General features: G+C 46.8%; 1 protein-coding gene across 1 annotated transcript in view; it reads right to left on the bottom strand.

The window, feature by feature from the left end:
• LOC115073966 (mucin-13-like) overlaps nt 1-27,122 on the bottom strand; it is a 58,923-nt gene extending 31,801 nt beyond the window's left edge. Inside the window, exon 1 of the mRNA XM_029572974.1 lies at nt 26,915-27,122. Within this exon, the coding sequence (XP_029428834.1) occupies nt 26,915-26,990 (76 nt within the window). The 5' untranslated portion in view covers nt 26,991-27,122. The remainder of the gene's footprint in view (nt 1-26,914) is intronic.

Below are 27,122 nucleotides of genomic sequence, written 5' to 3'. Positions count from 1 at the left end.
TTAGAGTGGGGATTTTAGTTTCTTTTTCCAGACCATGTCCTGGTTGTCCTCTGCTATTTTCTGTTTGACTCTTAAGTTCTCCATGGAGACTTATTTTGGATAGAGAAAACATAGAAACATGACGGCAGAAAAAGATCATATGGCCCATCGAGTCTGCCCATCCGTCCAATTAATTTAGCATTATAATTCTCATCACTTTCTTACAGATCCCCTGTATTTATCCCATGCTTTCTTAAATTCAGTTACTGGTTTTGTCTCCACCACCTCCACTGGGAGACTGTTCCATGCATCCACCACCCTCTCTGTAAAGAAATATTTCCTAAGGATTACTCCTGAATCTACCCCTTCACCCTCATCTCATGACCCCTCGTTCTAGAGCCTCCTTTCCATTGACAAAGGCTCACCTCCTGAAATTTGAATGTCTATCATATCTCACCTTTCCTCTAGAGTATACATGTTTAGATCTTTGTCCATCCCCAATGCTTTAGAACGAAGACCACTGACCATTTTAGTAGCTCCCTCTGGACTGACTCCATCCTGTTTCTATCCTTTGAAGGTGGGGTCTCCAGAATTGTACTCAGTATTCCAAGTGAGGTCTCACCAGGGACCTATACAGGGGCAATATCCCTTCCCTTTTTCTGCTGACCATTCCTCTCCCTATGCAGCCAAGCATCTTTCTGGCTTTTACAGTCACTTTATCCACCATCTGGCCACCTTAAGATCATCAGATACAATTACCCCTAGATCCCACTCTTCCTTTGTGTTTAGAAGAATGTCACCTCCAATACTGTACCTTTCCCTTGGGTTTTTGCTTCCTAAATGAATCACGCTGCATTTTTAGCTGCCAGACTTAAGACCATTCCTCGAGCTTCGCTAAATCTTTCCTCATGTTTTCCTCGCCTTCCTGGCTATCCACCCTGTTACAGATTTTGGTATCAACGGCAAAAAGACAAACATTTCCCGACAACCCTTATGTTATGTCACTCACAAAAATATTGAAAAGATCCAGTCTAAGTACGATCCCTGGGGCACATCACTTATAACCCCCTCCTCAGAGAATACCAATTACTACTTCCCTTTGCCTCCCACTCAGTCAACATCTAACCCAGTCAGTAACTCTAGGGTGCACAATTTATTTATAAATCTTCGGTGCAGAATCGTGTCAAAGGCCTTGCTGAAATCCAAGTACGCTATGTCTGGCGCACTCCCTTGATCCAACTCTCTGGTCACCCAATCAAAGAAATTGATCAGATTCATCTGACAAGATTTACCGCTGGTAAAACCATGCTGCCTCGGATATTGCAATCCTTTGGATTCCAAAAATTGCACTATCCTCTGTTTTAGCAAGGATTCCATTAGTTTGCTCACCACAGAGGTCAGACTAATTGGCCTGTAGTTCCCAGCCTCTTCCTTACTTTCACTTTTATGAATAGGAACCACATCCACCCTTTTCCAGGTCCTCCGGAACTACTCCAGACTAAGGAAGCATTGAAAAGCTCAGCCAGAGGAGCTGCCAGGTGTTGCGTTCGTGCCTATTCTCGCCCTCGCTCCACCCTCTCTACCTTTGTGGCGACTCCCTTCGGCTCAGATGGACAGATGCAGCCGCGGCTTCTCCCCACCACTTGGTCCCGGTGTCCCCGGGCTGGCTTGACGCTACGGATCCCGCCATGTTTCTGATGACGTAAGGGCGCACGGGCGCTCCAGACTTTGTACCAGCAAGGGCGCGAACCTCGGGGGCGTCCCCCATAATGACGTCATCCATTTTCAATTTAAAAGGTCTTTGTTTGCTAACTACAAGCGAGTTAGCAAGGAACTCCAACGGGACTTGCTTTGGCAGTCCACGATACTTGCAACAACGATCCGAGTCAGCAAGGGGAAACCTTTCTCTACTGCTCGGCCTTTTCAAACTTACCAGGAGTACCCGCTCCTCGGGGGCTCCGCTCGCTCTGTTCTTGTTTTCAGATTGTTGGTCGGGATCCGGTACTCGCTCCTCGAGGGCCTAGGTTCCCAAAGACTCAGAAGACTCCTATTGCTTGGAGGCAATCGCAGACGTGAACACAGTGAGTCCTATTACAGACAGGAACCGGTACTCACTCCACGAGGGCCATTGTTCCTAGTCGCTAAGGCTCCCTTCAGTCTAAGACGTTATGCAGGTACAGAGATCGTGAGTTACCATTGCAGAGTGCGGATAGGAATCAGTACTCGCTCCATGAGGGCCTATGTTCCTAATTCCTTTCTCATACTCTCTTCTTCCTCAGAAGATATCGCATACCTATATATTATGGATTACTATTACAGATTAACAGTTAGGAATCGGTACTCGCTCCAAGAGGGCCTACGTTCCTAAATTTCTCCTAGCCTCTCTTCTATTCAAGAAGCCATCCCATACACAGTTATTGTGAGTTCTATTTCAGACTGCTTACAAGAACCAGTACTCGCCTGTGGCTCCTGTTCCTGAATACTGAAGACTCTCTGTTGCATATAGAAGACACTACAGAGATCTACATTTGTGAGTGTATCATCTACCACTTGTTATACCCTGCATACGCTGTCTACTCACTACCTATAGTCTCTCCTTACAGCTCAGCAACTCATCGTAGTTCCAGTATCAGAGGGACTTCAGCCCTGCCGGGCATATCAACTCACTACTGCCACCTCTGGTGGTTCTACTTCCAGTCTAATAAAGAACTATCTGTGTTTGTCTCAATACTCCAGCCTAGCCGGTGGTCCCTCTCAGGATCTCCATTTGAGGGTGCTGTCATCTGCCATCGGTCCAAGGATTCACTATTTCTACTAAGAACCGATACGATACATCGTATCGGTTCTTTGTGAACCGATACGATGTGCGAACGGCTATCGGTATATAAGAGACGTTAAATAAATAAATAAATAAATAAATATACTAATAGAGCGGTATTCATCTACCACTCTGTGGGAGCCAACCCACATCAGACCATCACTCCTCTCTCTGCGGAAGCTGATCCATATCAGATAGCTATCTCCCCGTGGGAATCATACAGGTTGCTGGTTCATCTTTCTACAGGAACAAAGCACAACAGTTGCTACTCCTTCCCTCTGGAAGAGCAGAGCACTAACAGATTGCTACTCCTTAGCACGATCCATAACAGAGTACTAACTCTGCTTCCCCTGGTGGGGTGATCGCTAACAGATTGTTAACTCCTCCTTCAACGGGAGTATCCAGCAGCCAGATTCATAACAGATTGTAACTCCTCCCCTCTGGGGACCAGGTCTACAACACCAGGACATCTTAGTATCCTCGGATGTATCCCATCCAGCCTCCTCGCCTTATCTACTTTAAGTTTAGATAGTTCCTCATGAACACATTGTTCTGAAAATCAATTGAGGTTTACGTCACTTCCAATCTTGTGTTTGTTTTATGAGTCCTGCTCTGGGCCTTTCCACAGTGACCATCAAAAAGAAATATTTGTTAAGCAATTTCAGTTTTCCTCATCAGCCTCTACATAATCCTCCCCTTCAAGTCTCACAATGCCACTTTTGCACTTCCTTCTAATATAAACATGACGATATGGGAGTTTCTGTCCACCCTCCATATCCTTTTTGCATTTTTTATGCTGATTTCTTGAAGTTCTCAATACCCATTAACTAGGGACTCAGTTATTTCCTTTGCTGATCTATCATCAAAGGGTGAGGATGCTTTCCTGAGAAGGAACCTTGGATCATCAGTATCCAGAGGAGAAGAGGCAGAGAGGGGAGACAGGAGTTGGAAATGGACCTCAACAGGGCCCATGAATATCTCTTGGAGATTTGGAGAAGTAACAATAGTATCCCTCAGTTACTGAAAAGGGAGAAGAGGAGGATACTTTGGTGCCATTCAGGTACTGTGAGGAAACTAAGGAGCTCAGAGGAGAAAGTTACATGGAAAGGTCAGAGATAAATGAATGTGTGACAATGGATTTCATCTTTAATACTTCACCAGCATTGGGAGGGAAGTATAAACCTTGTCCAATGCCAATGGGATGGGGAGAATCATCAGATTAAAGACTGAATCAATTGACTTTAACATCTTAAACTTAAGACTGTGAAAAGTCCCAAATTTATTTAAAGCACTTGTAACATTGAAAAGTAAACTGATCTGCTGCAGAGAACATTTTCATCATTTCACACTATATCAGTAAAAGTTGAAAACCAAAGCTTCCAGTGCATTTCCTTGTTTAACGACTAACACTTATCTGTGCTGTTATCACCGCAGTACACAAGCACTGTGAACTGGGAATTGAAAGTAGCAATGCAAGGGCCTTGCAAGCTATCTTTCTCTGCAGTTAGATATTTTACCATTATGAGAAGTTTACCACCTGAAACCGAATCTGAGATATGGCCTCTGGGACCACTATCCAGGTACAACCAGCCTGTGAGTTAGACTTTCTTCATTCTGCTTTTGCTGTTCCTATGCCTCAGCCATAATATCAAACTGTGGACAAGTACTGGTTCAACCACGCCAAGCAGAGTCTACCCTAGCACAGTGGTTCTCAACCTTTTTTCGGCTGGGACACACCTGACAGATGGTTCTCACATACATGACACACTGAACATGTGACCATCATGGGGCTAAATGTAAACACACTGTATCCTCAGGAACCCCTTCGACCCCCAGCAATGAGTGCAGAGCAGAACTAGGACATTACCCGTATAACTCACCATACAAAAAAAGATATTCTGGTTCTGGTGACCTCAGTAAAGGTAAAACAAACTCTCTTTACTACCAGGCACAATACCCCTCCTTATGAAAAGACAGTCATTTACCACTAATGCATGTCCTATTGAGAAAACACAACAAATAAGATTGATACAAATGCCTACACGCTAGTAAAATACCTCACCTCGGTCATACACCCAGAACTGACCTTCACCAAGTACAGAAAAACCACAAATTATAAATATGGAGACAGAAACTGGAATGGAAAACCAAAAAAAGCTTTCCCTTCATTGGCAGGTGTTGGTAGTCAAAAATGAAGTGTTTGTTTCTGAATTGATTGTTGCAATGATTTGGCCCAGTGCCTTTCTCTAAGATGCAGCCTGTTCTGTAGTTGCTACTGCTGTGGTAAAAGATTTTTAGAACCACTGTCTCTGATAGGGATAAAGGGCATATTGTCTAGATGGACCACAGAACTGCTTTCTGTAGGATCAAGATTAGTATTTTCTTTGAGGGGATATGGAAGATAAGTCTGTAATGTTGTACACAGATTATACTGACTGTTTCTTTTATCTCCAAAGAAACTGCCCCCTGTACAAGGGGCATCCGTTGATTTGTCATGAATGCCTTCTTGTAGACCTGAAACATTAAGCCAAGTGGACCTTTTGGCAGCTACAGATATGACCAAGGCTCTAGAGCAGCGGTTCCCAAACCTGTCCTGGGATTTCAGGATCTCCACAATGAATATGTATGAGATAAATCTGCATGCAATGGAGACAATGCATGCTTCTCTCTCTCATGCATATTCATTGTGGAGATCTTGAAAACCCGACTGGTTAGGGTCCCCAGGACAGGTTTGGGAACCTCTGTCTAGAGGACAGAGTTGTCACTGACAGACTTTTAGATGCTCAGAGTATTCATCTGCATCCAGATGTGGCTGAAACATATTCTAAAGTACTCTATATAGAAAAAGGTTTTAATTGTTAAAACACCATAGTATGCATGGATGGTTGTAGGATTTAAAGGATTACCACATATTTTGAAGTACTCCATATGTAGAATACACAGTTAAATAGTCTGGATTTTTGTAAAATTCTGTATGTTTTGCATCATTTGAAACTGATGTTCTGATTTTCTGCTCTGCAGCATGGTGGATTGATAAACTTTCTTACCTACATTATCCAAAAGTCTACATTCTTTTTCTGGGGGATCATTTGCATAAATCTTCATAGCCTCGTGAAGTGCTACCACCACAGAATCATGAGGGAATGTCATTACCTAGTGTCTAGGAGGGTTGACCCACATCTTGGACTGGAGGTCCTGAAGCACTTTGTGTACTGGCTCTGTGCATGGTTGTTTTGGGTCATTAATATACTTTACGAATCCTGGAAAACCTTCCAACAGTTCAGGGTCTGCCTGCAATTGAAAAGGGATGGATTCTGCCATCTTTTGAATAAATGCTGCATAGAAAAGTTCTTCAGGCATCATATCACTTCTAGCTGTCTATGGACAGGGTTCCTAAGACATCCCTGGAGAGTCCTGAAGAGAAGATCCAGAAGGGAAATCATAGGAAAATTGATAATGGGAGTTAAGTCTGAATCCAGGCTATGAATAGGCGACACAGACTTTAAATGGGAAGATTCTGGTCTTTCCTGATCCTCTGGTGCCTTCTGGAATGAAAGAATTGATGACAGCTCTGTAATGCAACATCTTTCTAGCACTGGAACAGGCTTTTGAGAAGGCTTTCGAAAAGCTCTCAATTCTGGCTGTTCTTATTTGGAGAAATAACTATGAATGAGGGGGTACGACTCAGGCACCAATATGGGCGGAAAATGCATCGTAGATTTTTATGGTGCTGACACACTCTGCACCGAACCTTCCTGTGCTAAGGAACCAGAAGTTGATAGCACCAATGTTTGAGGCTACTGAGGCATCAGAAGATGGTGCAGATTTGTATGTCTTTTCTGTCCACACTGAGGGGTAGATTTTCAGAGCCCTGCTCGCCTAAATCCGCCCAAAACCGGGCGGATTTAGGCGAGCAGGGCCCTGCGCGCCGGGAAGCCTATTTTACATAGGCCTCCCGGCGCGCGCAGAGCCCCGGGACTCGCGTAAGTCCCGGGGTTCTCGGAGGGGGGCGTGTCGGGGGCGGGCCCGGTCGTCGCGGCGTTCCGGGGGCGTGTCGGCAGCGTTTTGGGGGCGGGTACGGGGGCGTGGCTACGGCCCGGGGGCGTGGCCGCGCCCTCCGTACCCGCCCCCAGGTCGCAGCCCGGCGCGCAGGAGTCCCGCTCGCGCGCGGGGATTTACGCCTCCCTCCGGGAGGCGTAAATCCCCCGACAAAGGTAGGATGGGGGTTTAGACAGGGCCGGGCGGGTGGGTTAGGTAGGGGAAGGGAGGGGAAGGTGAGGGGAGGGCAAAGGAAAGTTCCCTTCTAGGCCGCTCCGATTTCGGAGCGGCCTAGGAGGGAACGGGGGTAGGCTGCGCGGCTCGGCGCGCGCAGGCTATACGAAATCGATAGCCTTGCGCGCGCCGATCCAGGATTTTAGCCGATACGCGCGACTACGCGCGTATCTACTAAAATCCAGCGTACTTTTGTTTGCGCCTGGAGCGCAAACAAAAGTAGGCTGTTCGCGCTCGTCTGAAAATCTACCCCTGAGGTTTGTTGTATCAATTTATGGCCTTGTTATCAAGACTTGTGAGCCAAGGGAGACCTGTCCTTGTCCTGAACAAAATAGGAAGAAGAGAAGGAATCTCTGCTTTGGAGTTCTGGAAGAGTAATACTAGTCTGCCTTGAGGCTCTCTTCTTCTTGGGAATATGTGCCTCATACATCAACTTGAATTCTTGATATTTGAGGGCCCATGGGCACATTCTTCTACAGACCTTGCAGTTAGTGGTGTCATGGATAGAACCCAACATTGCATGCAAGGTTGTGGAGATCCATGGTACCCATTTTGTGGCTGTGTTTGACACAAGGTTCAAAGGTTTGCTTGTCCAACATGATTGTCCTCCTCATCTTTTTGTTTTTGAGGAGACTTGAAAAATAAAAAAAATATCCCCTAAGAGGTAAATCCAAAAAAGAAAACAGATCAAAAAAATACATCACGAATTTTAGAAGAAACTGCAGGTGGTGAAGACTAAATAATTGAGCGTCCTTTCACATCAGTGGAAGAAAACCAACTGAGGAGACTTGCATGGGACTTCTTCCTGACCTCGGACAGAACATGTCTGTATCAGCGCCACCAGATAACATCACCCGTTTGCATGGCTGAATTTTGTCCTGCTTGTTCAAGGAGAACCAAACTATAAAATTTAGAAAGAAAAGGAAGGCTATTTATTTTGCTTGAGCCCGGATGAGAGATTGTTTCTTTTGGCCTGTATACTGAGAACCTCAATTTCTGCTCCCTTTTAGAATTTTTTTTTTTTTTTTTTTTTTTAGTTCTTTGCTTGGCATGTTGTCTGTTTTCACCTCACTGTTTTATGTACTTCTTTTGTAAGAAGGATTTTTTTTTTTTAAAGTGGAGCAGAAGAATTTTAAAATACATTTATAAATACTAACGACACTGGGGAGAACAGGATGCACACAGAGACCTCCCACTGATCATACGGGCACTGAAGCAGCCTCTTCCACTGTAATAAAAGCAATGGCAGAGACAGCCATAATTTATGATGAAATGCAGCTCCTGAACAAGCAGACCTGAAGTTTCACTTCCTTCCTGGTATAGAGGCATTGACCTTGAATCCTAAAGCAAGGTCACTCAGCAGATCCAGTTTAATGCACAGTTGAGACAAGTGATTTGCCAAAGACTGGTCTCTGTGTCAGCCAAACCTGTTGAAACCTGAGCAAAGGAACTGTTAAACCTTGACATCTTCAGCAAGGTCTGTTTGCACAAAAGAAATAAAAAAAAAAGTCATGAAATATTTCCTCTTGCAATACCTACAACTGGAGCAACACGAGTGCCTTACCCTTAATGCAGGCATCACACAAAGCATCAATACAGCGCCCAAGAGCAGACTCAAGGAAGGAGAATTTTGAAAGAGGGGTTGTGACCTTAACAAAAAGCACACACACACACCACACATATATATGCAAATAAATTTAGGTAAAAAATAAATAAATACAAAAAGAGCAACCAACAAGTGAATGGCACCAAGAAACTGGCAAGTAGGAAGACTGCTAGAAACCTGCACTGCTGCTTTAAAAACAGACCCCGTGCCAAAAAAAGAAAAAAGAGGAGAAGCTGGACCTTCAGAAAGTGACAGAAGAAGCCCAGCAAGGGAATCTCTCTCTCTATCACGGCTGGCTGGAGAGCACCAATATGCTGGAGAGGGACAGAGCACCGCGGCACACGGGATCCAGTCAGGAACAGCACGCCCAGAACTTTATAGGTCACGACACGCTTGAAGCAGAGCCAAAGAAAAGCAGGAAAGAGCAGTGCCGGATAAACTCAGTCTAAAGCCACAAGGATTAGTTAGCAAGAAAGAAAACAGAAATAGTCCAAACGTGATTAAGAAGGAAGCGTTAACAAAGCACTGGCTGAAAGAGAATCCAAATGTTTGCACACACCATAGTCACTTCTCTATTATTTTCAAGCTGTTAAAATCCAGCCCACTCTAACTTTACATTCAAGTTAAGGTAAGATGCCATGTTTACAATAACTTTGCACCGTTGTAAAGGTGGAGTCAGCTTCTGCTCACTCTGAGAATCATTGAAACATCTAATTTGACCAGGGCTGCCTCAATATTTGCACACAGCTGGATGCTAAGGTGCCAGCATCGCGCCCGTCACCTCCTCCCACCGCACCTCTGGGTCAGCAGAGCAGGGAATTTACTGAGTGGCACTTGGTTCCTCTCCAGTACGAGTTTTCCCCCACCTGCTGTAAAAAAGAGACTTCATTGTTCTTTCAGGATGAAAGCCTAGAGTATCTTGTATAGATCGGTGAAACCAACTCCTACTTTAATGCCCTTTTGATTTGTATTTTCTAGACAGCAGAATGTGAAAAAGCATAAGAGCACGTGAAGACTTTTACAAGGCACCGTATCCCAGAAAGAAGGAAGAAAAGATTAGGGGAGCTGGAGAGCAGGGAGGTTCCCTGGGTCCATCTCCAGGAGCTCCCGAGTAAGCTCTTAAAAAGCGCATAAACCCATGCACAAAGTTTGAATCGGATTACTCGCCTTTCCAAACTCCAGCACAAGGTGCGTTACCTTCAGGCACTGCAGGTATTTCTCTGACTCCAGAGGGCTTTACCATCAAGTAAATAAGCATTTTCCCCATACAGAATGGGAGAAAAGCCTTAGCAAATCAGGCCCTAAGTTCATACCCAAGGCAATGGAGGGTGAAGTGTCGCCCAAGGTCACAAGGAGGAGCAGTGGGAGATATGGAATTTGAAGCATAGCTTCCCTTGTTCACAGCCCTTATCTACTAAGCCCGTGGTTCTCAACCTTTTTCCATTCGTGACACACCGGACAGGCCACGCTCACATGTGTGACACACTGCTCATTACAATTCACGGCGGAAATAAAAAGTAAAGGTCCAGTAATTATTTTTATTGTTTAAAATGACACAAGGAAAAGATACATATTCTGTCTGAACAGAAAATGCATAAATAGTAAACATCCCACACCAAAACAGCACCAATTTCCAGCACTTAAACAGTAACCACCTTACCTAAGAAAAGGCAACACTGAAATATTACACCAGGCCTTAAGACACCAATACACCTCCTATTAGAAAAACGGACCAAGTCAGGCTGCTATAGAGCCATACACAGAAACTACATGCCAGCAGAAAACCTCACCTAAATCACATGTGCTGTCCCTCAACCTAACAAAGAATAAAGAGACCAAAACGCATAACTAGAAGCATGCAGAAAAAATTGAACTGGAAACTGCAACAAGCCAGAGTCTCTGTATGCAGTGTAACAAAGGAAAAAAGAAACATCACCCATCCTTATAAAACAAATCAAGAAATATAAAATCAGTAGCAGTAAAACCATACTAACAAAAAGAACAGATTATTTTGAAACAGCTGATGAGTGGAATATCCAATAATTAAAAACTCATAAAACTTTTCTAGTTACCAATAAAATATTTCAAAATAGCAGACACAAAGACCCAGTAATGAAAAATAAGGATACAAACATTTTTTTGCTCTGCATACCTGGAAAAGTTTGATATCCAGGTGCCCTGAGATTGTTTTGAATTAGCAGGAGGAGGGGTGGTTTGCTTGGAACTTTCTCCTCTCTCTGTCACATACCAGCGCTCTCTCTCACACTGGCTCTCAATTACACACCTATACACACATGCTCTCAGTCACTCACATATACACAGGCTTTTTCTCTCACTTATATAGGCTCTTAATTACACATTTACACACATGCTGTCTATCTTTTCACACTTACACACACACACAGGCTTTCAATCACACACATACATGCTGTCTTTTTCTCTCACACACAGACTCTCATTCACATGCTTACAAACATGCTCTCTCTCTCTCATTTACACACAGGCTCTCAATCACATGCTCACATGCTCCCTCACCTAAACCAGCTCTCAATCTCACACAGACACACATGCTCTCTCTTACTTATACACACAGGCTCTTAATCATACATACACATGATCTCTCTCACACACAAAGGATCTCAATCATACACACATACTCTTTCACACAAACAGGTTTTCAATCACAAACTTACACATACAGGTTCCCAATCGTAAACTTACATTCATGCTCTCTCTCTCACAGGCAGGCTCTCAATCACAGACATACTCTCTTTCACATATACAGGCTCTCAATCATTCACATACATGCTATCTCACTCACACACACACACAGGATCTCAAACACACATGCTTGCTTGCTCATTCACTCTCTCTCCCTCGCCCCCCCCCCGGAACTAGCGGCAACAGCAGCCTCCTCCCAACCCTAACCTCCTTCATTTTCAGCCCTCGCCGAGGAGGAGTCCCATCGGCCGCGGGGGTTGACGCTCTTCTTCATTTTCCTCCGAGCCGCGCTGCACATTCTTCAGACCGCGCCTCTCTTCTGTTCTTCGGGCCAATTCTGATCACACTAGCATGGTCTCTTCTTCCCGCGCACGCACCCGATGCTCTCCACTTCCTCTTCCGGGCCACGGGGAGGGGGGGCGGTGGGAAGAAGAGACGATGCCGCTGACTCCAGCTGTTCTGCCGCGTTCCGCCTGGGCTGACAGCATTTTAAGCCCGGGCGGAGGAGGACCGGGGAGCAGCTGGGTCAGCGGGGGACCGGGAAGTGTGGCGACACACCTGCATATTCTTGGCGACACACCGGTTGAGAACCACTGTACTAAGCTACTCTCCTCCACTCGTCCCCAAGAGCAGAGAAGACATAAAAAAAAAAAAAGCAGGGTTGCTTACCTGTAACAGGTGTTCTCCTAGGAGAAGGAGGATGGTAGTCCTCACATGTGGGTGACATCATCAGATGGGGTCCGGCACGGAAAACTTTTGTCAAAGTTTCTAGAAGCTTTGACTGGCAGACTGAGCATGCCCAGCCTGCCGCTATCCACGCGAGGTCAAATCGACCGCGAACAATAGTAAAGCCAAGGGCACCTACCGGAGGAACCAACCGCGAAGGGAGACCAGATGCAGAAAAAGGAAAAACCCCCGAAAATATGCGAAGATGCTTTCAAGGGTTTGAAGCTCCACAACCACGAGGCTACTGCACCGCGGAAAAGAAGAGGCTGAAGGGGGACCTCGCGTGGATGCATGGATAGTAGCAGGCTGGGCATGTTCAGTCTGCCAGTCAAAGCTTCTAGAAACTTTGACAAAAGTTTTCCATGCCGGGCTCCATCTGATGATGTCACCCACATGTGACGACTACCATCCTGCTTGTCCTCTTTTTCATGGACTATCAGCATTTGTTTTATTACCCCCAGTCCTGCCTCCAAAATACACTGATGAGACTTTGTCCATCATAGACCCTGGGCAAATTTCTCTCCACATATGCGCTCAGGAGCAGAATAGATTGCAGGGGTTGTTATGATGGGATTTACATACCCTGCAGGTAAAAAAAACCCAAAAAACAGCAAAGCAGTGGAGATCTGGCACAGAGGAAGGCAGGAAACATGGAGGCAGGAACAGAGAAAGTCAGGCCAAGGCTATTCTAGGGGCAGAAGCCCAATTAGCCAGGGGAAGGCATGAAAGCGAAAGGAGGAGAGACAGGCGACATGGTAGGAAAGACTGAAGCAAGAAACCCTAAGGAAGGAGAACTGAGAGGCAGGAGCCAGACTCCGGAACTGTCTGCTGAACCTAAATAGTCAAGGTGGGACCAGAAGCGAGCTAAGGACTGGTGACAGCTGTCTGAAAAGGTAGCCCACAAAGGTCAGAGGACCTTAGTCCTATTCACCACCTTTTCGTTTACTCCCGTCTCTCCAGAGAGCTGATCCTGTTGAAACTCTGGTTCCATTTCTGAGCGACGAGACTCAGCCCCCCCTCAGTACAAGAGGCTCTCTCCTTACCGCCCTCCCGTATTTTGAGTGCATATCTTCCGTGATGCGCTCGAGCCCTGCGGGGCAAAGGTCTTGAACCCAAGTTCTGGACTTCATCACACAGTGCCTTTGAATCACCAGGCCCAACTGCCAGCTTCGGGGTTTGCTCTGTGAATGACTATCTTATGGGAGCCATCAAAACGAGTGTAGGCCTGCACCAGTTACTCTTTTCTCTGAATCTGTGCCTGACCAGTGCTCTCTTGCCCTCAGGTTCCATCTCATACCCTTCTCTTAGGCTCTGATAAACCTATGGTCAGGTGTGGACTCCTACTACAGCCAGAGGGCCTGGGTACTGCCCTTTTCCACAGTCTCTCATTTCCGCTTTCTGTAAGGTTATGGTGGAGCTCCTTGTGCTCAAACCAGGAATTTCCTCCTTCACTTTCTCTTCTCCAAGTCCCTACAGCAGGTTTGGTCTCCCTGCCTGCTATTCTGTTATCCTGTGCTGAGAAGAGTCAATAATCCACCTGCTGGATTCAGTACTAGCGCTTAAGGGATATAAAGTGGGCTCCAGGTTTTAAGTTCTCTTTATTTGCTGCTTTTTGTAACTCCTGAAAGACCGAAAGGGATGGGGGAAGGAGATGCAGCTGCGCCTATTCACAGCACCGCTTCTTGCATCCCAGCACAGAAAGCAGACAATGCTCAAAATCTTGCTCTTTAGAGGCTGAAATAAGAGAGAACGGGTGTGCGAGAACACGGAGACCTGCGGGCTGGAGGCACTCACTGCATGCAGGAGAGCGCGGGGTGAGCTGAGCTGGGTTTCTCCCCCATGGGAGAAGCAGGGAACTTGCCTAGCGCCACCCCCCCTGCCGCTGCCATGGGAAGGAAATCTGAAACCATCCTTCTGCTAAGTGATCACCGCCCAGCACCTTCTCCCCTGCCCCAGCTTCCTTTCCAGGGGAAACGCCAATGTTCCCTGCAGGGAATGGCAGCTCACACCTTGCCAAACTGGTTTGGCCCTGACTTTAATGCCTTCCGTACCCTTCACACCAGGAAACCTCTCTCAAGGGGGGCCGATGCAATCATTTTCACGGAGAGCGGGCTCTGACTTTTCAGTGTCCGCTTTCTTAAATGCACGCATGGCGCCCGCAAGGGGGGGGGGGGGGGCGCTATGCAATAGGCAAATTAGGGGTCACGCTAGCAGGGAGGTGCTAGGGTGGCTTGCGCGACCGTAGCGCCTCCTTGCTAACGCGACCCCGCGGTGGCTGCCGATTATGAAGACTGAAGCCGGTAAACTCGGCGTCCGTTTTTATTACTGGCAGACGGCAGATTATGAAAGCTGACACCGAGTTTACCGGCGTCTGTCTTCAATAACTCGGCGGTCTGCCGAGGTTTGTTTTTTTTTGTTTTTTTACTGAAGAAGAAGTACAGAAAAGTAGTTTTTTCTGCATTTCTGTAGTTCTTTTATATGCACTCAGCTATTAACGCCTTCTCCAGGCAGGTGTTAATATCTAAGCGATAAATATGCGTCTGAGCCATTTACTTTTTTTTGAATGCGGAGTGAATGATTAATAGCCTCATTCACATGCACGTGATGAGCGCTCTCTCATTCACTCCGCGTTGGACGAGGGTTAAATAGGCGCTAATCCCCCTATTGCACTATGGGGTAGATCAGCGCCTATTTAACCCGCATCTGACAGCGGGTTCTGATCTGAATGGCATTGAAGGAAACTGCACTGGACACTTAACTGCATCCCTGACCAAGATCAAAGCTTCCAGTCAGGCCGATGCAGCACCGCGCACTGGCCACAGCGCACAGCTCAACGTGCGTTTTGGACGCGCATCCATAACCCTGATGCAAAATGGGGGCTAGTGCACCCAAAAGGAGCGTCCAATCGCACACGTAACTAATAGCGCTCATCACATGTAAATGAATGTTGATGTAGCTATTATCTATTCCCCCCCCCCCCCCCGACGTAAAAAAAATTGTGTGCCCGACGCGCACATTTTAACTCACCAAAATTAACGCCTGTCCCAAGCAGGCATTAATTTTGGAGGAGCCCAAAAAGTGTACAGAAAAGCAGATAATACTGCTTTGTTGTAATTCCTCTGACTTAATATTGTGGCAAATAAGTCAGGGTACTAAAAAAAATGTTAAATGTCTCCCCCCCCCCCCCCCCAAAAAAAAAGGGTGCCAGCAGTCAGGTTAGGAAAATGGACTTAAAGATCTAAACATGTATACCCTAGAGGGAAGGCGCGATAGCGGAGATCTGATAGAGACTTTCAAATATCCCAGAGGTTTCCTTGCACAGGAGCTGAGCCTTTTTCAATGGAAAGGAGACTCTAGAGCGAGGGGACATGAGATGAGGGTGAAAGGGGGTAGATTCAGGGGTAAACTTGGGGAAATATTTCTTTACAAGAGGCTGATGGATGTGTGGCACATCCTCCCAGTGGAAGTGGTGGAGACAAAACCAGTACCTGAATTCAGGAAAGCGTGGGATACATACAAGGGATCTCTATGGAAGTGAGGCCAAATTAATTGGATGGACGGGCAGACTGCATTGGCCCTATGGTCTTTTTCTGCCGTCATGTCTGAATGTCAAAAGTAAACCAAAGAGAATCATCATTAAACAGTAGAAAAAGGATGAGCAAATGTAAACATTTAACCAAGCTTGCTTTTCTGAAGGGATGGGTGAAGGCGCTGCGTCCATGCCTGCGTGCTTTTGCTGGGGCTCTCTCTCCCCCCTCCAGCAGGAGCATGGTCATGATGCGACGGAAGAAGAGGAGTCTTCCTCAGCCGATAAGGAGGTGACCCTACCTTTAAATCCCTTGTGACAATCTGCTAAGTCAGCTCTGCCAAGCCTCCTACAGAGAAGGGAAAGCAGAGGGACAGCAGGATGGCAAAGAGGCTGGAAACAGCAACCCAGAAGGGAAAGATTCCTAACCCTCCAAATTCTGGTTTGGAGCCAAAATGCAAAGCATGTTGGCCATCTTTGCTTTTGAAGGGCTGGAATCGGAGTCGAGCTCTGGAGGATGCACGTCAACGCAGGGACGGCTGGAGTGAGCTGGGGCTCGTTCTGCCTCAGTGGCTTCACCCACAGGGCCCCCGGCAATTGCCCTGTACCCCAATACCAGCCCTGGTGCTGAGATCCTGGCATCATGAGTCTTCGTGCAGGATTAACTACCTGGGGAAAACCCCCCTGCCTCTTTTTTTTTTTTTTTTTAAGTAGATCCTGATCATCATTGCAACAGCAGCTGGGAACCAAGCTCCAGGGCTCCTACTAGAGCACCGTCCCATGGGCTCCACATCCCAGGGTGCGAGAGACGCGCTATGGGATGTGAACCAGAGGCTTTATGCAAGGCAGGGCACAGGGCTGCTACCGAGCTACATGGCAGATGATTCCCGAATCACCAAAACTTTTATTACAGACTTAGAATAAATGTATATCACATGTCATGGTACAAGCAGCAAAAAAGCCACTATAGGAAACATGCATTTCACATACATTGGATTGTCAGCGTGCTATTGTTTGATTTCCATTCTGGCAGAGGAGCAGGTGCTGGGGGAGGCGGGAGGAGAGCCCCTCTTCCCCCAACCTCATGAAGCAGCAGTCAAGCAAGAGACCGCGGGGGATGGACCCTGCCACTCGACCCTACCGTTCAGTAAGGTGACCCCCGTCTGAATGTTTACATTTCTTCAACTTTAATGGTCATCCATTTTCACAATTCAAATGGACTTCTTGTACGAGCTGTGCGGTGCGGCGTGACATACGGCAGACGAGACGGGCAGCGCGGGCGTGTGACAGAGAAGCAGAGCCAGCGGAAATGAAAGCGTCGCTACCTGAGCCCAACAGATGGAGAAGGCGTGAGGCCAAGCCAGTTGGGAAAGGTGAGTGCTGCCATGCCCTGCAGTGAAGGATGGCACTTTGCCTCGAAGGGCTCAGTGTTTTTCACCAGCAGAAGTTTAATTTTGGATTTCCTTCTGATGCAGGTAAATGGTGCTAGGTAGGTTTCCCTCCTTCTCACGGGGGAAAGAAACCCACCTCACCCTCGGAGCCCCCTGCATCCGATTCCCCGCTAAGAGTCCCACCCAGCCCTGCATGGTCCTGCGGAAGAGAAGGTAAGTTATTTTGAGAAATATATTGTGCCCAGAATTCCCACAGGAAAATGTATAGGTTATCGCCCTGTGCTCAGACGAGGGACCTCCCCCCCCCCTCCCCCCTTCACTTCCTCTTCTCCAGGTTCCCAGAGCAATTTTAAATTCCCCTGCCTGGATCCTGTTAATGTGCAGTGAGAAAAGTCAACCTTGATGCTGGAGCAGTGCCAGTCCCTGCAGGGGGCCAAGCTCGGCTTTCGGGCATATATTTCACTTCCTCATATTTTGCCTTGCAGTGTTGCTTCCCTCGTCCCAGTGCAGAAACCAAATGAAATAATATTCACAATATAAGTAATTTAAATTCAAATGCAATACACTAAAAAATGATATGCAAAGATGCAGCATTTTAAATACTTTTCTGCACTGGGCATAGGATAACTAAGGACCACGTCCTAACTCTGCTTCCTGCCATGTGCAATAAAGCAGGTTTTCTCCCCCCAGCAAACCCCTCAGCTCCCTGTTCCCCGCTTCCACCCTCTATGCCCCCAGTTTTTTCTTCATTCATTCTGAGATAGATGAGGCCGAATGGCCTCCCTACCATCTCCCCTCTCCCCCTGTAGGGCGTGTATTTACTGTCACCAGAAAGCTGGGTTCCTACGGGCTCCTCCTGGGGGAATCGAGAGCTTCCAGGGTGAAGTCTTCAATCAACATCTGCATCATAAGGCCTTGCTCTCCGATGGTAGGGACCTAAGAGGGTTGTCTCCCTTTTGGGTAGCACTGACTGTACCTCGGAACAGGGGTCCACTTTCGGATTCACAACAGGATCCTTATGGCTAAAGGATGGAAATGAAGAAAAGGGGTAACTTGCACTAACAGAAGGCACGGGGGGTTGTTACCTGCACAGAGCAGAAGTTACTGCCCTGAACAGAAGGCACGGGGGGTAACCTGCACAGAGTGGCAGTTACTATCCTAAACAATTTGTTGGGCAGACTGGTTGGCCTATGAGTCTTTTTCTGCCTTCACTTATTATCAGGCCGACACAGTGCAGTAGGCTCCAGTGGAGCGCACTGTTAGCCCGCGTTTGGCCGCGCATTTGACGTGCTATTTTTACCCCTTAAACAGTAAGGGGTAATAGCGCGTCGAAAACGCGCTGCCAACCCCCCGAACTAATAGCGCCCGCAACATGCAAATGCACGTTGATGGCCTATTAGTTATTCCCGCGCGATACAGAAAGTAAAATGTGCAGCCAAGCCACACGTTTTACTTTCAGAAATTAGCGCCTGCCCAAAGGTCGGTGTTAATTTCGGCGGGCACTGGGAAAGTGCACAGAAAAGCAGAAAAAACTGCTTTTCTGTACACCTTCTGACTTAATATCATAGCGATATTAAGTCGGAGGCCCCAAAAATTAAAAAAACAATTTTTTTAAACATGCCCGCAGCCTGCAGACGGACGCTCAATTGTGCCGGTGTCCGTTTTCCGAACCCGTGGCTGTCAGCGGGCTCGAGAACCGATGCCGGAAAAATTGAGCGTGGGCTGTCAAACCCACTGACAGCTGCTGCTCCTGTCAAAAAGGAGGAGCTAGGGACGCGCTAGTGTCCCTAGCTCCTCTTTTTACCGCGGGCCCTCATTTAAATACTGGATCGCGCGCCCAGAAGAGTGGCCTGGGCGCTTGTTGGGAGAGCCGGTGCTCGCCTTGGAGCGCCGGCTCTCCCGCGGGATTTACTGTATATCCCGAATGTTACTATGAGACCTCATGAAATATTTTATCCATTTCTGGAGGCCATACCTCTGAAATAATATAAAACAGTAGAGAAGAGTGCAGAAATGGGTACCAAAATGATTCAGAGCCTGTACCAAGAGCCATATGAGCTCCTACAGATGTATACCCTAGAGAGAAAAGAAGTGGCGTGTGGGGGGAATGTGAAAGACAGATACACCAAAAGGCATAACCATTGGTAAGGAGCTTCTAGAACAAAAGGTCATGATAAAAGGCTTCCAGGCAGCCTAGACCGAGGAGTAACATCAGAAGATATTGTGTCACAGAAAGGAGAGTGGATTTATGGAAAAGTCTCCCAGTGGAGGCAAAGACGGCAGCGGAATTCAAGAAAACCTGGGATTAAACGCAGAGTCTTTAGTTGTGAAGAAATAAAGAGAATGCCTTGGATCAACGGTACTGTATCAGGAAGTAAGTTGGGCAGATGGACTGTAAGGCCCATCCGGTCATCTTTCTACCTATTATATGCTATAGTTTAAGATGTCTTACGGTCTTCATCCCATTTCTAATTGAATATACTGCTTATTTTAACTGTTGGTTTTACCATATTGTTTTTTTATTTTGCTTAATTGTATTATCAGTGGCGTACTAAGGGGAGTGCAGGCCGCCCGGGTGACAGGCAGGAGGTTGGGCAGCTGCAAGCGGAGCCCATCCCGCTTGCGCTAGAAGAGGGAGGCCTCCTGGCTGTGAGCAGTGGGAAGCACTGGGCGGCCGCCTAGAGCGCCACGGGCCTGGAGCCAGCAACTGCATAGCCTTTTCTTCTTCCCGCCCCCCCCCCCCCCCCCCCCGCGCGACCCGGAAGAGGAAGTGGTGCGTCTGCGCAGGCGGGAAGAAGGAAAGGTCATGCAGTCGCAGCCCGAAGCAAGTGCTGCCCCCCACCCTCCCTACTGCAGATGCAGGAAGTAGATCTGCACCAGCCCCCGAGCCGCCTCAAGAAACATGAAAAGTCCCCCTCTGCCACAAGGGCTGAAGGAGGAAACTGCTTCTGATGGGGAGCGGGATAGGAAGTGAGAGAGAGAGCGTTTGTGTCTATGGGAGTGAGGGTGCACGTGAGAGGGAGCTGTGTGTGTGTATGAGAGAGAAACAGAGGGAGCCTGTGTGCAGGGGTGTGTGCGAGAGAGAGCCTGGAGATCACTGGGGGGGGGGGGGGGGGGGGGGTGACAAAGGAAGTATCCACCCCGGGTGCCAAATACTTTAGGTACACCACTGTGTATTATCAAATATATATACACATATACATACATACACACACACCCATACATATCATGAAATAAAAAAACATCAATGTGGGTATACATAAAAATACAAAGAATCAATATAATAAATGACCTCAAAACAATATGTAACTAGAAAGTATATGTATGTGTATAAGTATATTATATCTATACACACACACACACACATATACAGTAGATAAGGAATATTCCTCTCAGCTGACCTCTGCATGAGTCCTTGTAGAGAGGGAGAGTCTAGTACTACCTACAAGCACTGCTCATTTTTATAGCTCTGCTAGATGTAGACAGTCCTTTAAGATACCCATGAGAAGCTGTAAGCACCACAAGCAGAGATTATTTAGACATGACACACAGACAAACCAAAGGGAGATATTACCCTGTACAGGTCCCGGGTGAGACCTGTGTACAATTCTGGACACCACACCTTGAAAAGGATATAAACAGGATGGAGTCAGTTCAGAGGGTGGCTACTAAAATGGTCAGTGGTCTTCCTTCTAAAGTGTGAAAAGCAGAATCTAAATCTAAATCTAAATAAATAAATAAATAAATAAATAAAGCAAGCAAGCATATGGGGATGGACAAAGACCTAAACATGTATACCCTAGAAGAAAGGCAAGAAAGGAGATCTAATAGAGACATTCAAATATCTCCAAGGTTTCCATGCACTGGAGCTGAGCCTTTTTCAATGGAAAGGAGGCTCGAGAACGAGGGGTCATGAGATGAAGGTGAAAGGGGGTAGACTCAGGAGTAATCTTAGTAAATATTTCTTTACAGTGAGGGTGGTGGATTCATGGAACAGTCTCCCAGTGGAGGTGGTGAAGACAAAAACAGTGTCTGAATTCAAGAAAGCATGGGATCTCTAAGGAAGAGATGAGGATTATAATGCTAAATTAAATGGATGGATGGGGCAGCCTGGTCTTAATTTTCTATCATGTTTCTATGTTTTTAAGAGATTTCAAGAAATGTATTTATTACAGTGAACACGGTTAAGAGCGAGAAGGCCAAAAAATGGAAGAACCCTTGGTTAAAAATTAAAAGCAGTTTCAAAACTGTGGGTTTTTAGATGGGACCTGAATACAGTCAGAGAGGGAACAGGATGCAACAAACTCAAAAAGGCCACTTCAGGCATTTGGCGCAGCCAAGTGGAAAACAGAGTCAGGAGTTGCAACGGGGAAGGACACAAATAAGAGAAGCCTATTGGACAGAGGTCACAAGGAGGACTGTAGAGGAAGATGAGAGAACAGAGGTATTGAGTTGAAGAGTGAAGGCACTTGGAGGTGGAGAAGGATAAACTTGAAATGCACACAAAAGTGAATGGGGAAAGCCAATGTAGTGATGGCACGGAGCAAGATAAGTCACACAGATGCATTTTGAAAAAAAAGACTGTAGCGAGGATGGATGGTTCCATGGGAGAGCTATGAGCAGGGCTGGTGCAAGGTGAGTAGGTGCCCTAGAAGACTTCTGCCTTGGGCCCAATTCCTCCTACCTCGTTCATATGTGCTGCTCAAGGCCCAACAAATCTCTACTTCTCTTTGCCGCTACTCTTCGGCGCCCCCTAAGGGTCGACGCCATAGCCGACTGCCTAAGTTCGTCTAATGGATGCGTCGAGCCCTGGCTATGAGTAGGTTGCTGGAATCTAAGCACGTGAGAATGAGGAGTGTACATAAGCATTATGTAGTGTGTTAGACAAGCAAATTGCACAGCTTAGCAGTGTTTTGCATGCATGCAAAGAAGCAGCGAGAGGAGTTGAAGATGATTAAAACTTTGGGCCAAAGGGGCCGAGAGGATGACCATATTATCCAGAGAGACAGAACAATGTAAAAGAGTGGGAAGATAATAATTTCTGTCTTGGTCAGATTAAGCTTAAGGCGGTGGTGGGACAACCAGAAGGTATTGTCAGACGAGAAGGCAAAAATTTGGAACTGGACTGTTCTGGGGAGAGAGAGAGTGAGATCACAGCATGTTTGAAGGCAATGGGAACGGTTGAAGTGGAAAGTGATAGCTTGAGGATGTCACAGATGGAGGGGATGACTGCAGAGGAAATCGAACTGAGGAATTTGGTAGAAATGGGATTAACAAGAAGTGAATCTGGAGGAGGAGAAAAGATGGGCAGTTTCCTCCTTTATAATGCCAGAGAATGGAAGAAAAGGTGATAGCTATTAAGGGAAGGGGTAACTTACAGAAGAATTGCCAAGCTAGGTAAGATCAAGGTCTATGGAGCCCAGCATCCCTTTTCCAACAGCGGCCAATTCAGGTCGCACATACCCAGCAGATGCCATAAAGCAGATCTAATTCCTGTTACTCATTCCCAGGGATAGCAATGGCTTTCTTTAGTCTACCTGGCTGCTAATGAGTTATGGACCTTTCCTCCAGGAATTTGTCCAATCCTCTTTTAAACCCTGCTATGCTAGCCACCTTGATCACATCTTCTACAGCACAGCTTGATAGTGCGCTGAGTGAAAAAATACTGTCTGATGTTTTAAATCTGCTGGTGGTTAGTTGCACGGAGGGTCCCCTTGTTTTAGTACTATTTAAAAAGGGTCAATAACCATCCTTTATTTACCCGTTCCACCCCAATCATGATTATATAAACTTCTGTCCTGTCTCTTCTCCAAGCTGAAGAGCCCTGGCCTGCTTAGCTCTCATGAGAGAGATGCTCCATCCCCTTTATCATTTCGGTCGCCCTCCTCTCCACCTTTTCTAGTTCCGCAGTCAGTACTCAAGGTGCCGTTGCGTCACGACTCGATACAGAGGTCCGTTCCAGCCATTAAAGAACTGCTGCCTGCATCCCCATGAATGAAAGACAGCTCAGTGTGTGACACAGCAACTGAAAATAAAGAAGATTGTCACCAGCCATTGTTACGGCCATATCACAACCGGCTGAGGCACGGAGTAGAAGGATTCGGGGACTCTTACTAGAGGGGGGCTATTTCAAGGTTTAAGGGAGCAACGGGTTGAGTTTCTGGAGGTGAATGGATGATGAAGGGAAGGCATGTCTTCCTATAAGGATATCAACCTGACAGTGAAGAAAAGCTAAGTATATAAGATCATACATAACTCTAGAGAAAAAACATTGGCCTTCTTTAAAAAAAAAAAGAATACAGTTCCCCAGATATTTTTCTTGAGGTCTCTGACTCGGCAGTGGAATTATTATAATCTGCAAACATCGGGACAGCAGTGTGTCCTGGGTCAGCAGAAGGAAGCCAAGTCAGCCCCAGCTGTGCAACTTTACTAACACCGCGCACTGCAACCTGTAGTCCAGATATTTCGCTCCCCACCCCCTCCCCCTTAATTAATGTATTTAGATTTTTATATTCTACTTTTCAGCTCTTCAAAGTATACATTTGTTTATATTTCAGGCTATGGGAAGGTAGCAATATGCATCCTTTTCAGATGTAGTATTTATGTTTTAGTTGAATGTGTTTTTATTGGAAATATTATTGAAGTTTTTGTGTTTGATGATTTTATTGCGTTTTTGATGTTGTAGACTGCACCGACCGGATTTACTCTGTGGGAGCGGTGTATGTGACTCACTTACATACTCCTCAACATGACTTATGATCTGCAAACAAAGGATTATTAACAGTTCCATCAATTTGTACGGCCCACTTAAGTGAAGTCAGAGAAAGATCAATTTCAGCAGCTGCTCCCAAACTATGGAACTCTATGCTGGTAGAATTAAGATTGCAGAGTGATTTTATTGCTTTTAAAAAAGGTCTGAAGACTTGGCTGTTTAAATTAGCCTGTGAAAATAAGGCCTAACTGGCAGACTCTATAGCCTGTTTCTTTTTTGAGACTGTTTGATGGTATTGGAATAGGAAATATTAAATGATGCTTGCTGTTTTTCTTTTATTGTTTGGGGGTTTTTTTCATTTTTTACTCTCGCTGTGTAAATTATTTATATTAGTCTACTGATTTTACTATTTTATATGATTTAGTTCCATATACTTTATCTTGTATTTCACATTTTTTGTCTTTTATCTATTGTTTGGTTGTGCACTATTGTATATATTGTAAACCATTGTGATAGTCTTTTCAGAACGGTATACAAATATTTTATGATGAATAAAATTAAATAAATATAACAATAAATGAATAAATATCACAGGATTGCAAACACCAGAGTGCATTCCATGCAACAAGATTCTCTCGTAACATGCTTTCCGGTCACTGAGCCATGCGGCTACTCTGCAAGAAAAGATACTGTGTAACTGTCGCCGGATTTAAAATATTCAACTTGAAATTATCCTTTGTGCAGTGCAAAAAGTAGCTAACGCAAATCTGAGACCTTGGTGTGGCCACTTCCAGATCCCAGAAGCTTGTGTCACAGATTAAAATTATCTGATAGAGCTGACTGAAGGCCTGGGTTTGAGTCCCAAGCCCCAGCTTCCGGTTCCTGGGACAGCTGCAGAAGCAGCAATCACAGCCCTCCCTAAGGGGTCTCTTGTCGATGCACCAGCGGGGATACCTAGGAGCCAGACTTGGGGATGCACGCTTACCGAAGTCTGGAGGGAGCTGTGATTTGTGTGCCCTGACCACAGAACATCACTAAAATGTCCACGCTAGATGGAAGCAGGAGAAAGAATTAAAAACGGAGGGAAAGCTCCAGGTAAGAACATAAGAAATTGCCATGCTGGGTCAGACCAAGGGTCCATCAAGCCCAGCATCCTGTTTCCAACAGAGGCCAATCCAGGCCACAAGAACCTGGCAATTACCCAAACACTAAGAAGAACCCATGCTACTGATGCAATTAATAGCAGTGGCTATTCCCTAAGTAAACTTGATTAATAGCAGTTAATGGACTTCTCCTTCAAGAACTTATCCAAACCTTTTTTTGAATCCAGCTACACTAATTGCACTAACCACATCCTCTGGCAACAAATTCCAGAGCTTTATTGTGCGTTGAGTGAAAAAGAATTTTCTCCAATTAGTCTTAAATGTGCTACTTGCTAACTTCATGGAGTGCCCCCTAGTCCTTCTATTAGTTGAAAGTGTAAATAACAGATTCACATCTACTCGTTCAAGACCTCTCATGATCTTAAAGACCTCTTTTATATCCCCCCCTCAGCCGTCTCTTCTCCAAGCTGAACAGCCCTAACCTCTTCAGCCTTTCCTCATAGGTAGTTGTGAATGATGGCATAGAGTGCAGTGGGGCTGGTTCCAGTGAAGGTGGAAACCCACAGGAGAAGGAGGAACCTGCCAGGCCATAAAAAAGGTTTGCATAAAATAAAATCACCAGACAATAACTGTCCTACAGTCTTTTGAAAGAATGCATGCTGCACTTTGTATGGCAGTTTCTCTGTTTAGTAACTTGAGCATGGGGATGACAGGAGACCGTGACCAGACAGATCAGAGCTGGAAATCACGCTGCAGCCACATGCAAGACTAGGTAACACTTTTTTTTTTTAAATCAAGTTTAAAAAACTCCTGCAGTTATTTACCAATAGGAAGAAAACAAAACACACACCCAAACCAATCTGTAGACAACCTGTATCCAGTCCTATGGGCCCAGCAGGAAGCAGAGATAAGCAACACAAGCAGCCTTCCACTAAGAGTTAATCTGAGCTGGTATTGGGCAAGAAGTAATATCTGGGAGTCTGTTAATCTGTAACCTCCTCCCCCACCAACCAGTCTGCCTCTCTTCTTCAGGAGAACACTGTGAGGTGTGAATAATATAACTGTAAAGGAAAAGGTATCCCTCAGCAGGGTCCTGGTCCTTTGGAGCTGGGGCCCGGCCGCCTCCTGGTTCTCTGTGTGCAGGGGGACCCAGGCCTCCTGTATTGGGGCTGTGTGTATATAAGGGAGCTGGGGGGGGCAGGGCAGTGTCAAGGCAGAGCCTGGCAGGGCAAAGGAGTAGCCCTTAGAGCAGAAGGAAGAACATCAGGGAAGCCTGAGATCAAATCCCACTTCCCACACCAATGTTTCTTGTTTCCTTGGGCAATGCCTCAAGTACCATCCCAACTGTACCTGAACTTGCAACTTGCCTTGGGCTAGCACTTTGAAAGGCTATCAATTCAGTCTGAAACAAAAAAGAAACAAGCTGCTGTGCTCTGGCTATGTCAGCTCACATGAGGGGGGTTGGGGGAGCAGACAGCCTCCTGTATACAGGTTCTGGGGCGCATACTTTCGGCTCCTATCGGTGCCATTCTGAGCCTCTGAATCATCCGTTGCCATGAAAACCAGAGCATGAATCACATCAACATTAAGAAAACTTGTGCATGCTCCAGGGAGCAGGGAAGGGGGGATAGCTGGGGGAGGAGCGGGGCGATCTGGATTCCTGCAGAGATTGGGGGGGGGGGGGGGGGGGGGGACGAACAGGCGGGCTCCAGGGAGGAGAGGGGACAAGAAGAGAACTGGGCTGCAGGGAGCAGATAGACCCTGGGTGGGAGGGGGGGGTTGGGCTGCCATGAGAAAGGAAAGCTCCAGAGGAAGGAAGCCTGGCTCCGATGAGCAGGGGGGAGGGGGGAGGAGGGATCCGGGGAAACTCAGGAGAGGAAGAGCCGGGCACTAATAAGGGGAGGGGAGGGGGGTGGCAGCGCCGTGGCTCCCCCGACCGGGGAGAGAAGGCAAGCCGAAGACACCCCGGGATGGGGGGAGGGGGACGCTGACACTCTGCCGCCTCCCGTGCACCTTTCCAATCCCAGCTTCCCTCCTCTCCCCCCTCAGCCCTGCCTCACCTCCGTCGGCGCCCCGCACATCTGGCAACAGCAGCAACAGGCAAAGGCAGCCCAGAGCGCTGGCGGCTCCCCGCATCTCCTCCTCCGGCCAGCGCAGCCCCCGACCACCGGCAGCGCACGGCGACAAGCGGACCGGAGCGAGCAGGGAAGGGGACTGAGAGGCGCAGGCAGCGCCTCCCCGCTGACCTTCCTCGGGGAGGGGGAGGGG

Source organism: Rhinatrema bivittatum, chromosome 12 (genome assembly GCF_901001135.1).
Source record: "Rhinatrema bivittatum chromosome 12, aRhiBiv1.1, whole genome shotgun sequence".
Classification (NCBI taxonomy): Eukaryota; Metazoa; Chordata; class Amphibia; order Gymnophiona; family Rhinatrematidae; genus Rhinatrema; species Rhinatrema bivittatum.
The sequence above is the reverse complement of the archived record's forward strand: the minus strand, read 5'-3'. Positions and strand labels throughout refer to the sequence as shown.